This window comes from Cololabis saira, chromosome 14 (assembly GCF_033807715.1).
Source record: "Cololabis saira isolate AMF1-May2022 chromosome 14, fColSai1.1, whole genome shotgun sequence".
Classification (NCBI taxonomy): Eukaryota; Metazoa; Chordata; class Actinopteri; order Beloniformes; family Belonidae; genus Cololabis; species Cololabis saira.
The window spans coordinates 44408820-44421617 of record NC_084600.1 but is presented as its reverse complement, the minus strand read 5'-3'; the positions used below and the strand labels follow the sequence as shown (position 1 = coordinate 44421617).

General features: G+C 42.4%; 1 protein-coding gene across 1 annotated transcript in view; it reads left to right on the top strand.

Moving 5' to 3' along the window:
- The window catches only part of LOC133459401 (synaptojanin-1-like), a 66969-nt gene extending 55889 nt beyond the window's left edge, over nucleotides 1-11080 (top strand). The window contains 9 exon segments of the mRNA XM_061739295.1: nucleotides 1709-1753; nucleotides 2880-2921; nucleotides 3928-3977; nucleotides 4058-4247; nucleotides 4415-4458; nucleotides 6267-6413; nucleotides 6415-6510; nucleotides 7941-7964; nucleotides 10954-11080. Coding sequence (XP_061595279.1) covers nucleotides 1709-1753; nucleotides 2880-2921; nucleotides 3928-3977; nucleotides 4058-4247; nucleotides 4415-4458; nucleotides 6267-6413; nucleotides 6415-6510; nucleotides 7941-7961 — 635 coding nt within the window. The 3' untranslated portion in view covers nucleotides 7962-7964; nucleotides 10954-11080.
- Nucleotides 11081-12798: the final 1718 nt, after the last annotated feature.

Genomic DNA, 12798 nt, shown 5'->3' with positions numbered 1-12798 from the left:
TTGTCTTAGAGCCTGTCCTAACTGCATGAGAGCATCCGATTATCGCGTCGCACTGCGTTAAATCGGACGCTCTCTGTCCGACTGAAACGGTTATGGGCCACCACGTTATTTTGATTGACAGCTGAAACTCTGCTGAAACGCTGGTCAGTTTCTCGCTAAGCAGAGACTGGCTATCACATTAAGGGAAATGAAAAAGACAAGCTTTAGATAATAAGCTGTGAAACTTCCAGCTCTCTGTCCATCTCCCTCCAGCAGCTGAACTTTATTGAGGTTTTTGTAGTGAAATGAGGAGGAATCATAGAGATAACTTCTCATTTCAACTAACTGGATCAGCCGTTCCTCATCATGACTGTTTCCTACAGCGCTTTCAACCGGCTTTCAACGCGAGCGGCAGGAAGAAAATACAAGCAGGTCGTCCGACAAATGTTCAGCTCAAAACGTCCAGTTAGGACAGTCCAATAGAAAATAAAGACATGGAATTGATTTTGTCGCTGACGCTCGCTCACATCACATGCAGTTATTAGGACACGGTGTTAATCCTCAGAGACGTGTCTGATGTTTTCTTTTTTTTTTTTTTTTTTTTTTTTTTTTTATCCCCGATTTTTTCCCATTTTTTTTATCACCCAGTGCTCCTACCTAAATAACAGTCCTGGGCATTTCCCCCTCTACCAACCCCGGGAGTTCCTGCACTGAGCTCAGGTCTCCTCCTGAACCTGAGGATGAGCAGCTTCTTTCCACCAGACAGGGTGGGGATTCTCCGGCCGGACGTAGCGCGTGGAAGGATCACGTTATTCCGGCCGGATCCTCCCCACCCCATCTGTTCCCCGGTTGGCCAGAGGGGGCAGTAAAGCCAGGACTGTGTCTGATGTTTTCATGCAAAAACTTTCTGTTGATCCAGTAAACAAACCCTGAAGTCGTAGAAATCATCCCAAACCTGACGTACTCCCACTAGTTACTAGTTTATTAGTTTACTGGTTTACTAGTTTACTGGTTTACTAGCTGATGTTTCCATCATGGGTCCAGAAACAAACCCTCTCCACTTGGTCGTATTTCCCCGATCGGAGGGAAACTCCAGCTCCTCGGACCTCGTTACTAAAATCTGTCCAATCGGATCTAAATGATCCTCAAGTTTTGTTTGTTTTGCCTTCGCAGTGACGGCAGACGAAGACGAAGATAACGAATACTGAGAAAAAGAGTTGTTTTTCTTTTTTTTTTTACTTGTGGTTTTATTTTGAAAAAAGAATGAACGAATGATACACAGATTCCTGAACACGTGAGCTGCTTCCCATGAACCCGCCGTCGGACTGAACATTTAAATGATTCAGTTTATCTCAGGTTCATGTTTTAGTTGCTGATGGACAACATGAAATCTTCACATGAACAGGAGCTGTTTATTTAGTTTTCTTGGTTTCCTTCAGGCGTATTTATCCTTTTCTTGAGTTAGAAAAACCTTTACAGCTGTTGAAATGTTCAGTCTGGATTTAATAATTCACCTACGAGGGAAAAGGGAAACAGGGAAACTGTCCACTTCCTAGAGTTTCTGATCCAGGCGTTTGCTCCATTATGCATTTTGATATTCCACATACTCTCCTGTTTCCTGCTGAGCTTTATTTTGAAAGGCTGTGTGTTTCCTGCTGAGCTTTATTTTGAAAGCGAATGTGTGTTTCCTGCTGAGCTTTATTTTGAAAGGCTGTGTGTTTCCTCCCAGAGGTGGGGAGTGTGAGCCCCCTGCTGGACAGGAGGGGAAGTGAAGGTAACTGGTCTGTCCTGGTTTTAGACCAGTAACATCAATAACATTGATGCTCCGCTACAGTGGTGGTGTAGGTGTTTGTAGGTGTAGGTGTGTAAGTGTGTGTAGGTGTGTAGGTGTGTGCTGGTGTGTGTGTGTGTGTGTTAGGGTTAACTAGCCGGTGGTTAAAAGGTCGGGGTCTGCAAATTATTAGTGTCTGGTGCTTTTTCTTTAATAAGATTGCAGTCTTTACACTTGTAATAAGTTTCAGTCTTAATATTTATTTATTTATTTATTTAAAAAAAAAAAAAAGTCTCTTCTATTTTTACAACTTTTCACTGGAAGTTTTTATTTATTTATTTTTATTTATATATCTATTTTTATTTATTTATTTTTCCTCTTTTTTTCCTTCTTTTCTTACAACTTTTCAGTGGAAGTATTTTTTTTTTAATTTATATATTTATTTTTATTTATTTTTTCTCTTTTTTTCCTTTTTATACAACTTTTCAGTGGAGGTATTCATTTATTTTTTTATTTTTATTTATTTTTTCTATTTTTTTCCTTCTTTTTATACAACTTTTCAGTGAAGTATTTATTATTTATTTATATATTTATTTATTTATTTTTCCTTCTTTTTATACAACTTTTCAGTGGAGGTATTTATTATTTATTTATATATTTATTCATTTTTTTCCCCTTCTTTTTATACAACTTTTCAGTGGAGGTATTTATTATTTATTTATAAGGGAGATAATATAAAACCAAGTTACTGGTAATTATCTGTTACGTCCAGGAGTCAGGGGGTCAGAAGAGCTTTACTTTATAAATGTTCCCGTTTATTATCTGACGAGTTAAAGGAGGAGGTTTTTCTCAGTCTTATAGATAGATAACAGTCCGGTATAAATACAATAGAATAATAGAATAAAAAACAAAACTGAAGTAGAAAAGAAAGGAGACTTTGTCAGCTGAAAAAAACACTAAGATAAATAAAAAGGTATTTTCCTGCGTCCTGTAAGGTTTAGAGTTTAGAGCCTCCCAGCATCGTTACTGCTCTGCTTTCCCTGAGAGTTTCAGTCAGATTGGATCATGTTCCGACCCGTGATCCGCTAGTGTGTAACGGTTGTGGTTTGATTTCCTTTGTGCTGCGAAGGAACCAAAAGCCCGTCCCTCGGTCGGCCGGACTCCCCTGCAGGTGAGTGACGTCCAACGCCGGTACCGCGCCGGTACCACGCCGGTACCGCGCCGGCCGGTACCGCGCCGGTACCACGCCGGTACCGCGCCGGCCGGTACCGCGCCGGTACCGCGCCGGTACACCAGGCCGGTACCGCGCCGGTACCGCGCCGGTACACCAGGCCGGTACCGCGCCGGTACCGCGCCGGTACCAGGCCGGTACCGCGCCGGTACCGCGCCGGTACCGCGCCGGTACCGCGCCGGTACCGCGCCGGTACCGCGCCGGTACCGCGCCGGTACCGCGCCGGTACCGCGCCGGTACCGCGCCGGTACCGCGCCGGTACCGCTGAGCCAGAGCAGCTCGTATCTGTCTTTAAGTTCTGGTGATCTGGGGGAGATGACACATATTTGTCCCCTATAACCCGGTGTTGTGTTGATAAAAAAATAAAAAAATAATTAAAAAAAAAAACGAAAAGAAATATATATATTAAATGATTTATAATTATTTATAATTTTTTCTATAATAAAAAATGGAGAAATAATTAAAAAAAAATAGGGGGAAAAAAGAAAAGAATGTCATGAAAAAAAAATGTAAATTTAAAAATAAAAAAATATATATAATATTTTTATTTAATTTTGAATGGAAAAAAAATATAAAAAAATGGGGGGGGAAGAAAAAAAATCTTCATTAAAAAAAAAAAATGCTTTTAATGTCAATATATATATATATATATAAATATAAATATATATATATATATATATATATATATATATATATATATATATATAATTAAAAAAATAGAAAAAAATAAATAAATATCATAATAATAATAAAATTAAATAGCACTCTGACCAGCACTAATCCAGCTGGACCCTGGTCTGGTACCGGTGCTGGTTCCTCCTCTGAGAACAGAGGGGGGTTTAGCAGACTGGGACGGATGTTTCATCCTCATACGTAACATGAGTTCCTGCTTCAGCGTCTCCACGGTTCCTCTCTGACCCAGTTTGACCCGTGTGTCTCCTCTCAGGTCGAGGCCCGGCAGGACCAGGACCAGGACCAGGAGGATTCTCCAGACCCGTGAGTAGAACCAGACCTCAGAGTTCCCTCTACTGCTGTTCCAGGAACTATCTAACCTCTAACCTCCGTCCTTCTTCCAGAACATTCCTCCCAGGGCCGGAGTCATCAGCCTGCCCCCCCAGGGCCGCCCGTCACCCCCCTCCCACCCTGGGGCCCCCAGGCCCGTCCCAGAGCTGCACCCTGGGGCCCCCCGGCCCGTCCCAGACACCCACCCCGGGGCCCCCCGGCCCCCCCCCGGGGGCCTGGCCAAGCCCACAGACCTGCCGTTAGGTGAGTAATAATAATAATAATAATAATAATTAAAGCTGCACCCCGGGGCCCCCGCCCCCCCCCCCCGCCGGGGGCCCGGCCAAGCCGGTAGACCTGCCGCTGGGTGAGTAATAATAATAATAATAATAATACTAATAATAATTAAAGCTGCACCCCGTGGCCCCCAGGCCCCCCCCCGGGGGCCCGGCCAAGCCCGCTGACCTGCCGCTGGGTGAGGGTTCTTTATTTCACAATAAAAGCATTTTAAATAATTCTGTGAGCATTCCCCCAGCAGCTTCCTGCAAATGTTTCACATTAAAAGCATTTTAAACAACGCTGGGGGTGACTCTTAATTTGAAAAGTTTGCAGATCGTGTTACATTTGGTGCCAACAGGTACTACATTTGCTATTAAATTACAACGAATTACACTTGTAAAAAGTAAAAGGTCATGTGACCTCTGTAGTTCAGGTAGATAAAGGTCTTGGTCACATTTGAGTAAAATAATGATCTATTTCTATTATTGGTGGGGAAAAAAATCGATATTGCAATATATTGTTGCTTTCTCTGTCGCAATAAATAATCGATAAACTGACACCAAATATGGATATTTTATTACAACACACATAATGGATTTACGTGGTTGTCACCGCACTATTGATCATGCACTTCAATTAGTCCAGCTGTTACAGTGTTTACATTTACCAGACTAGCAGCAGTGAAGAAATATACAAATGCACTTTCTTTGTACATTGTATGAAGTTTTGGCATTGAATAAATGGTTAACTACAGACGTTTTCCTTTTTATGGGTATTTTTTCTTTTTCAGTCCCATATATCGTGATATATCGTTGATAAAATTTCTTACAATATATGGAATATCATAGATATCGTGATATTATCGTTATCGTGGGCCACATATTACCACAGTATTGAATCGTGAGTTACCCGTATTGTCACACCCCTAATTTCTATAGATGTCAGAGAATCTTTTTATAGAAATATATATTTTATTATCACGGACCCCTTGCAGTTACACCCCGGACCACTAGGGGTCCGCGGGCCCCCGGTTGAGAATCACTGCTCTAGATCATGAACTGAGGTTGTCGTGGACATAAAACCATTAAGATGATGGCTTTAGTTTTATTTACTGTTTTAATATTGTAGTTTTTGAATTATTGAGTGAAAACTGAGAACTTCACACATTTACAGTGAACGTTAGGAATCCAGGAGTGATCATAGCTGCGTCCGAAATGCCAGACTAAACAGTATATACTCAAAAAGTATACTTAAGTTCGGCACACTTTTGAGTAAATATCAGTAGTATTTATGCATTAATTCAGACGTACAACTCAGAGACACACGGCACTTCCTGCCGTTGGGAGGGGGAGTTGTTACCATGGTAACAACTCCTGTAACAGCAGCAGTAGCAGCACTTTGCTCTTTCCCGTTTATCCTGGCCCAAACAAGATTTTATGCCATAAAACAATAACATTAGCACTAGCTATCGTTGGCTGCCTGTAGCTCAATCGTAAACTTTGCAAGTAAATCGACACACACAATAATGTGATAAATGATGAATCATCTGGTTAATATCTGATGGAAACCAAAGCGAAATCACACCTAATTCCTCACATTCGAATTGTAGCGTGATGCTGATGCTGCTGCAGCTTAGCTCGCTACCGCTAACGTTGTCCTCCATTTTTGTTTTGTCGCGTGCGCCGCATACACTACGCTGCAGGGTCTGCGTTGGTGTAACGCGGAACCATAAATCAGCCTTTTAAAAAGTGAGTTTCAGCTGTCAATCAAAAGAACGTGGGGCCCGTAACGCGTTCAGTGTTTCAGGACAGAGAGCGTCCGCTGCCAGTGCCACGCAGTGCGACGCGATAGTCGGACGCTTGCATGCAGTTAGGACAGGCTGTTAGGGAGGAAGGAGGGAATTTCAGACGCAGCTCATGTGACCTTGACCGAGCCGGTGGTTGCTAGGATACTGAACCATCATGTTGATCTTTTCTGATTCTGTGACCTTTATTCCTCCACCAGGTCCCCCCCCATCAGGAGCCCCCCCGGCCCTGCAGCCCCAGCCGGCCCCCCCGGCCCCCGTCCCAGCTCCCTCAGCCCCTGCAGCCCTCTCTTCCAGCCCCCCTGCAGCCCCAGCAGGCGGCTGCCCCCCCCCGCGGGGCCCCAGCAGGCGGGGGGGCCCCAGCCGGGCCTGGCCTCCCCCAAACCGCCCCCCCGGTCCCGGTCCTCTCACGCTCTGCCCCCCGAGGCGGCGCCGGCGCCACAGGTGAGTTTAACTCAGTCTAGAACCAGGAATACTAACATTTACCTGCTGCTCAAACTCAACACTAGCAGGTTACAGTAACCAGTAACTCACACTGCAAACACTCTAAATCTACCAGGAATATTGGTCTTATTTCTAGTTAAAATGTCTCATTTTAGTCAAAAAATCTCATTACACTTAAAACAAGAGTCATTACCAGAAAAATGACTTGTTATTTGACAATTTTCACCTAATTTTCACCTGTTTCAAGTAAATTTTCATTTGAAATAAGTAGAAAAATCTGCCAGTGGAACAAGATTTATCTTCTCATTACAAGCAAAAAAATCTACTTGAAACAGGTGAAAATTGTTGTTTTTTTCCAACGACATTTTGACTTTTTTCTCGACATTTCGACTTTTTTCTCGACATTTCGACTTTTTTTCTCGACATTTAGACTTTTTGTCGAAGTTTTTCTACTTATTTCAAGTAAAAATTTACTTGAAACAGGTGAAAATGGTAAAATAACAAGTTATTTTTCTGGTAATGACTCTTGTTTTAAGTTTAATGAGGTTTTTTTGACTAAAAATGAGACATTTTAACTAAAAAATAAGACAAAAAATCTGCCAGTGGGACAAGATTTATCTTCTCATTACAAGCAAAATAAATCTTGTTCCACTGGCAGATTTTTCTACTGAAAATTGTTGTTTTTTTCCAGTGATGAGTCTTGTTTTAAGTGGAATGAGATTTTTTGACTAAAAATGAGACATTTTAACTAGAAATAAGACAAATATTCTTTTTAAGATTTTGAGTTTTTGCAGTGCATTAGTGGCGGCCGGTCAGTAGGGGGCGCTAGCCGGGCTCGCCACCCGTCCCTTTTAAATACAGAATCTTTACGTAATTGGGAATTAAAAGTTGCGTTCCGCATTGAACCAATACGGACATATTATATTATGTTATATATTATGCTTTTCACCTGTTTCAAGTAGATTTTCACTTAAAATAAGTAGAAAAATCTGCCAGTGGAACAAGATTTTTTTACTTGTAATGAGAAAATAAATCTTGTTCCACTGGCAGATTTTTCTACTTATTTTAAGTGAAAATGTACTTGAAACAGGTGAAAATTGTCAAATAAGTTATTTTTCTGGTAACGACTCTTGTTTTAAGTGTAATGAGATTTGTTTGACTAAAAATGAGACATTTTAACTAGAAATAAGACAAATATTCCTGGTAAGATCTTGAGTTTTTGCAGTGTAAAAGCTGTTTTGTTCTGAAGAGTTTTGAGATGCGATTTTTCAATTTTCAATTACCAGCCGCCACTGTATTAAGACGACAGTACTGGGGGGTGGGTGTTTCTGTACTGGGGGGTCGGTGTTACAGTAATGGGGGGGGTTCTGTTTCTGAGCTGAGCTTTGGTTCTGCTTCTGTCTCTGACTCCTGTGTCTCTTCCTCACAAGCTGGAGAAGCCGTCAGGGTGAAAGGTACTTGATCAAACCTCCTCCTCATCCCCCCATTAGAACCCCCCCCCCCCCATTAGAAACCCCCCCCTGGTCTGACTGACATCACATTATCTTAATATGATGTTGTAGTTCACCTCAGGGATTCTGTATTTGTGTTAGACTCATAAAATGTGATGTTTGTTTTGGATTTCTGTTCATTAGATGTTAAATTGGGGGGTGGGAGGGTTGGGGGGGTCATTTCCTGTCACTTGTCCTTCATATGGTTTCACTCACAAAGGTTCAGGCTGTTTTCACACTCGTCCATATTCCTCCCTAAATCTAATTTCAAAACAAAACTACCGTATTGGCCTGAATATAAGACGGCGTTTTTTGCATTGAAATCAGACCCCTGTCATGAAGAAGAAAAATGAAAAATAGTATAAGAAAGAAAAGAGAAGAAAATAAGAGAAGAGATAACAGAAAGTGGAGAAACGTAGCGACAATCTGGAAAAAAGTGGGTGGAAGTTCGGCAGGTTAACGGCAGCTGAGGAGAAGTTATGATGCAAACTTCAACATGATGATTTCAATGAGGCAAAATAACATGCTTTTTCTCTTGAATATATTGTTATAATCATTTGTTTCAGATGTACTGTCATTATTTTTTGTATAAGTCTTTTTTCAAACTAGAAAACTTTTGAAAAAGAGGCTCGTCTTATAATCAGGCTCGTCTTATATTCCGGAGCTCCAGACGAACATGAACTAGTGTGAACAGCCGTCGGCTCATCTCCATTTATCCATGTTTTATTATTATTATTTATTCCTGTGTTGGTTGTTAACGTGCACATCGGTGGTCTGAGGGGTCAAAGGTCACCACGAAGGTCACGCAGGTCATTCATGAGAAAGAAAAAGCTGAATATTAATGTCTGGATGAACGTAGAGATGTTTCCAGGGAATCCAGGGAATCCAGGGTACAGCGGTTCTTAAAAAAGTCTTAAAAAGTCTTACATTCCAGTTTTGCTCAAATAAAGTCTTTAAATCTCTTAATTTGTCTTAAATTCAATCCAAGGGTCTTAATTTCAGAGAGAATGTATCCAGTCATCATTAAAAAGTTTATTTCATCGTTTTGAGGAGAATCTCCTTCAGAGGTTATGAATCTGTGTTGCCAGATTGGGCAAGTTTCAGCCCAGTTGGGCTGAAAAATATATATTTGCGCTGCTTTTCCTGGTTTTTACTAAATATTTAGGAGAAATTATTAACTAAAAAGTTTCCATTATGGCAGAGAAAAGTAGAAATATACACAATAAACTCACTGATATTTTATTTGCTTTAATCTGAACTTTTTTGGGCTATTTAATGTTGTTTTGAAGCTTTTTTTGTGATCAATTTTTTATTAAGAATCTCATGGATACAAAATGATCATGGTATTGTCATAAATGGCAAATAGAAATGTTCTTATATTAAATAAATAACTAATTATAATAAATAATTATATTAAATAAAACAAAAAAAAGAAATAAAAACAAAACATAAGAACTACAACAACATTAATAAAACAGAAAAAAAACGCAAAAACAAAACACAGCATGGAGACATGGTGTTTTGAAGCTTGAAATTTATTAGGCATTTAATAATTTACAGTTTTAACATAGAGAATGTTTGATTAAGGCTGGTTGTTCATTATTTCGGCGGGTTTTACATCACGCTTGGCCTGGAACCTGTCAGATCGGGAACGCAGGCAGGTGGAAGCAGCAGCGGGATGACCGGGGATGGGGGGGGGGCCGGGACTGCAGGCCAGAACGCAGCTCCTGAAGCTCCGGCCTGCAAACATGCACAAAAGAGAAAAAAGGGGGGCCGGCACAAGAAACTACAGGAACGATGGACAAAAATGATAGTTATGAGATATTTATAATAAATAAAAATGGAAAAGGAGAAGAGAGGAAGGGAAAAGGAGAGGAGAAGAAGGGTGAGAGGCACCGCCCAGTGGATCATGTCGGTGCACCCTGCAGCATAAGCCTATAGCAGCATATCTACCACCAAGCTATATTTGAGACTAACTATTATAGTCTTGTTCTATAGCTGCAACTATGACTACTGACTCTAACACACTAGAGTTTACACTACCTAGAGATTTACCAACACCAGCTAGAGGTTTACTAAACACTAACTATTATAGTCTTGTTCTATAAGTGTAAGGTGTTAAAGACATTATTTCATTACCCCGCCCCCCATACAAAATTTTGACTTTTTTCTCTACATTTTCTTCGTTTTTTCGTGCGTTTTTTCGTACGTTTTTTCGTACGTTTTGTTGTACGTTTTTTTCGTACGATTTTTCCTACGTTTTTTGGTATGTTTTTTCGTACGTTTTGTCGTACGTTTTTTTCGTACGATTTTTCGTGCGTTTTTTCGTACGATTTTTCGTGCGTTTTTTCGTACGTTTTTTCGTGCATTTTTTCGTACGTTTTTTCGTACATTTTGGATCATGTCGGTCCCCCCTGCAGCATAAGCCTATAGCAGCATATCTACCACCAAGCTATATTTGAGACTAACTATTATAGTCTTGTTCTATAGCTGCAACTATGACTACTGACTCTAACACACTAGAGTTTACACTACCTAGAGATTTACCAACACCAGCTAGAGGTTTACTAAACACTAACTATAGGCTTTACTAAACAGAAAGGTTTTAAGTTTAGTTTTAAAGGTGGAGGTGGTGTCAGCCTCCTTAACCCAGATTGGAAGTTGGTTCCATAGTAGTGGTGCCTGATAGCAGAACGCCCGCCCTCCAAATCTACATTTAGATACTCTAGGAACTACGAGTAAACCTGCACTCTGAAAGCGGAGAGCTCTGCCAGGAACATAAGGCACTATCAGGTCTTGTAGAGCCGTTTTGGGCTTTATATGCAAGTAATAAAATTTTAAATTGGATTCTGAATTTTGTACCTCGGTCAGACCCGTATTCGCCCTGGTGTCACCAGGTTTGAGCAGATTATTGTGACTATTTGAGTCGTCTGACGGTGTTTTTCCTCCGCAGAGCAACGGCCTGAACGGGTTCCAGCCAGAAGCCCAGCGGAGACCTGACCCCGCCCACTTCCTGTCCTCCGGCCCCGCCCACTTCCTGCCGTCCTGCCCCCCCCTGGCCACCCGGTCCCTGAGCCGGGGCTGTTCCCTGCGTCAACCGCCCTCCCTCCCCTGTAGCTCCGCCCCCTCCCTCCCCTCCGCCGCCACGCTGCCCGCCTTTAGCTCCGCCCCCTCCGCCCTGATCCCGCCCCCTCCCGCTCCATCCCGGAGCCGCTCCCAGGAGCTGCTGCGTGGCTCCTCCCCCGGCCCTGCCCCCCGGGCCGAGGCCCCGCCCCCCCGGCCCAACAGCACCAACCCCTTCACCGCGCCGCTAGCTCAGCCTAGCCGCCGCCCGCTAACGCCGGACTTCAGCCTGGCCACGCCCCTCATCCCCCTCCCAGGCCCCGCCCCCCAGCTCGCCAGGACCATGTCCCTGTTTGGCCCCGCCCCCTGCCTGCCCCTGGCCCCGCCCTCCTCCCTCCCTGGCCCCGCCCCCTCCCTCCCTGGCCCCGCCCCCTCGAGACGGTGGGTCACGTTTGACGACGACGAGCTGGACTTCCCCCCCCCTCCCCGGACCAAACCCCCACACAACCCCTTCACGGCCCTGGAGGAGTCCACGGAACGATGACCCCGCCCCCTCAGGGCGGGGGCGGGGCCTCAGGGAGGGGGCGGGGCCTCAAGCTGGGGGGGCGGGGCCAGACCTGTACAGATAAACAGATAAACGTGTAAATTGTGTGTTAATGTACAAAAGAGACAGTATTTAAGAAGTCGAGCCCTTGAGAACCGGAGGGGGGGTTATGGTACCAGGGGGGCCGTGGTCCTGGTTCCCCGGGGGGGCTGTGGGACTAGTACTGGGGGGTTCTGACGGGGGTTCTGACGGGTCCAGCCTCCTCCCTGATTCAACCACCTGTTTATTTGTATTTATGGCAAAAACACGTGAAATATATCCAGATGTTTATGTACGTGTGCAATATCAGGACCGGGTGGGGGACAGGGGGGCGGTACCGGTACCGGGGGGCCCGTGGTACCAGGGGGTAAAAGTCTTAAAGTCTTAAATGCTTCGTATCATCTGCTTCCTTTTTCTCAGTGAATGTATCTGGATTTGAACCGACACACACACACACACACACACACACACATATACACACATACATGTGTATATATATATATATATATATATAAACACACGTATATATTATAGGTGGGACTCGATTAAAAAAATTAATCTAATTAATTAGAGACTTTGTAATTAATTAATCGCATATCAATATTTGACACGAGAAGCAACATTTTTCAATTTAAATGGATTTTGGTATATGACTGAATCCTTGAATTGACACATAAATAAGCTTAAACAACAGAATTGTGTTTATTTTGATAACTGAGTGTTAACAAGTGCAATATTAATAATAGGAATATGATTAGCATCGTCCACAAGGCACAAACTTAAACTCAAGTTAGCGACATTCAAGCTTTTTCAAGAATTTTTGTAAACTGTCTCTGTCTTAAACACATTTGTTTTTGTTTAGTAAAATGTAAAAAACCCTGTTGAGTTCTGTGCATCAGTGTTACGGGGAACTTATACCGGGAACTCGTGCAACGAGAAACGTTCCGCACTGTTTGGAGTGCAAAAGTAAATTGCGATTAAATGCGTTATTTTTTTATTATTATATTTCTGTAATTAATGAATCATAATTAATGCGATAAAGTCCCAGCCTTAGTATATATATATATATATATATATATATATATATATATATATATATATATATATATATATATATATATATATATATATACACACACACACACACACACA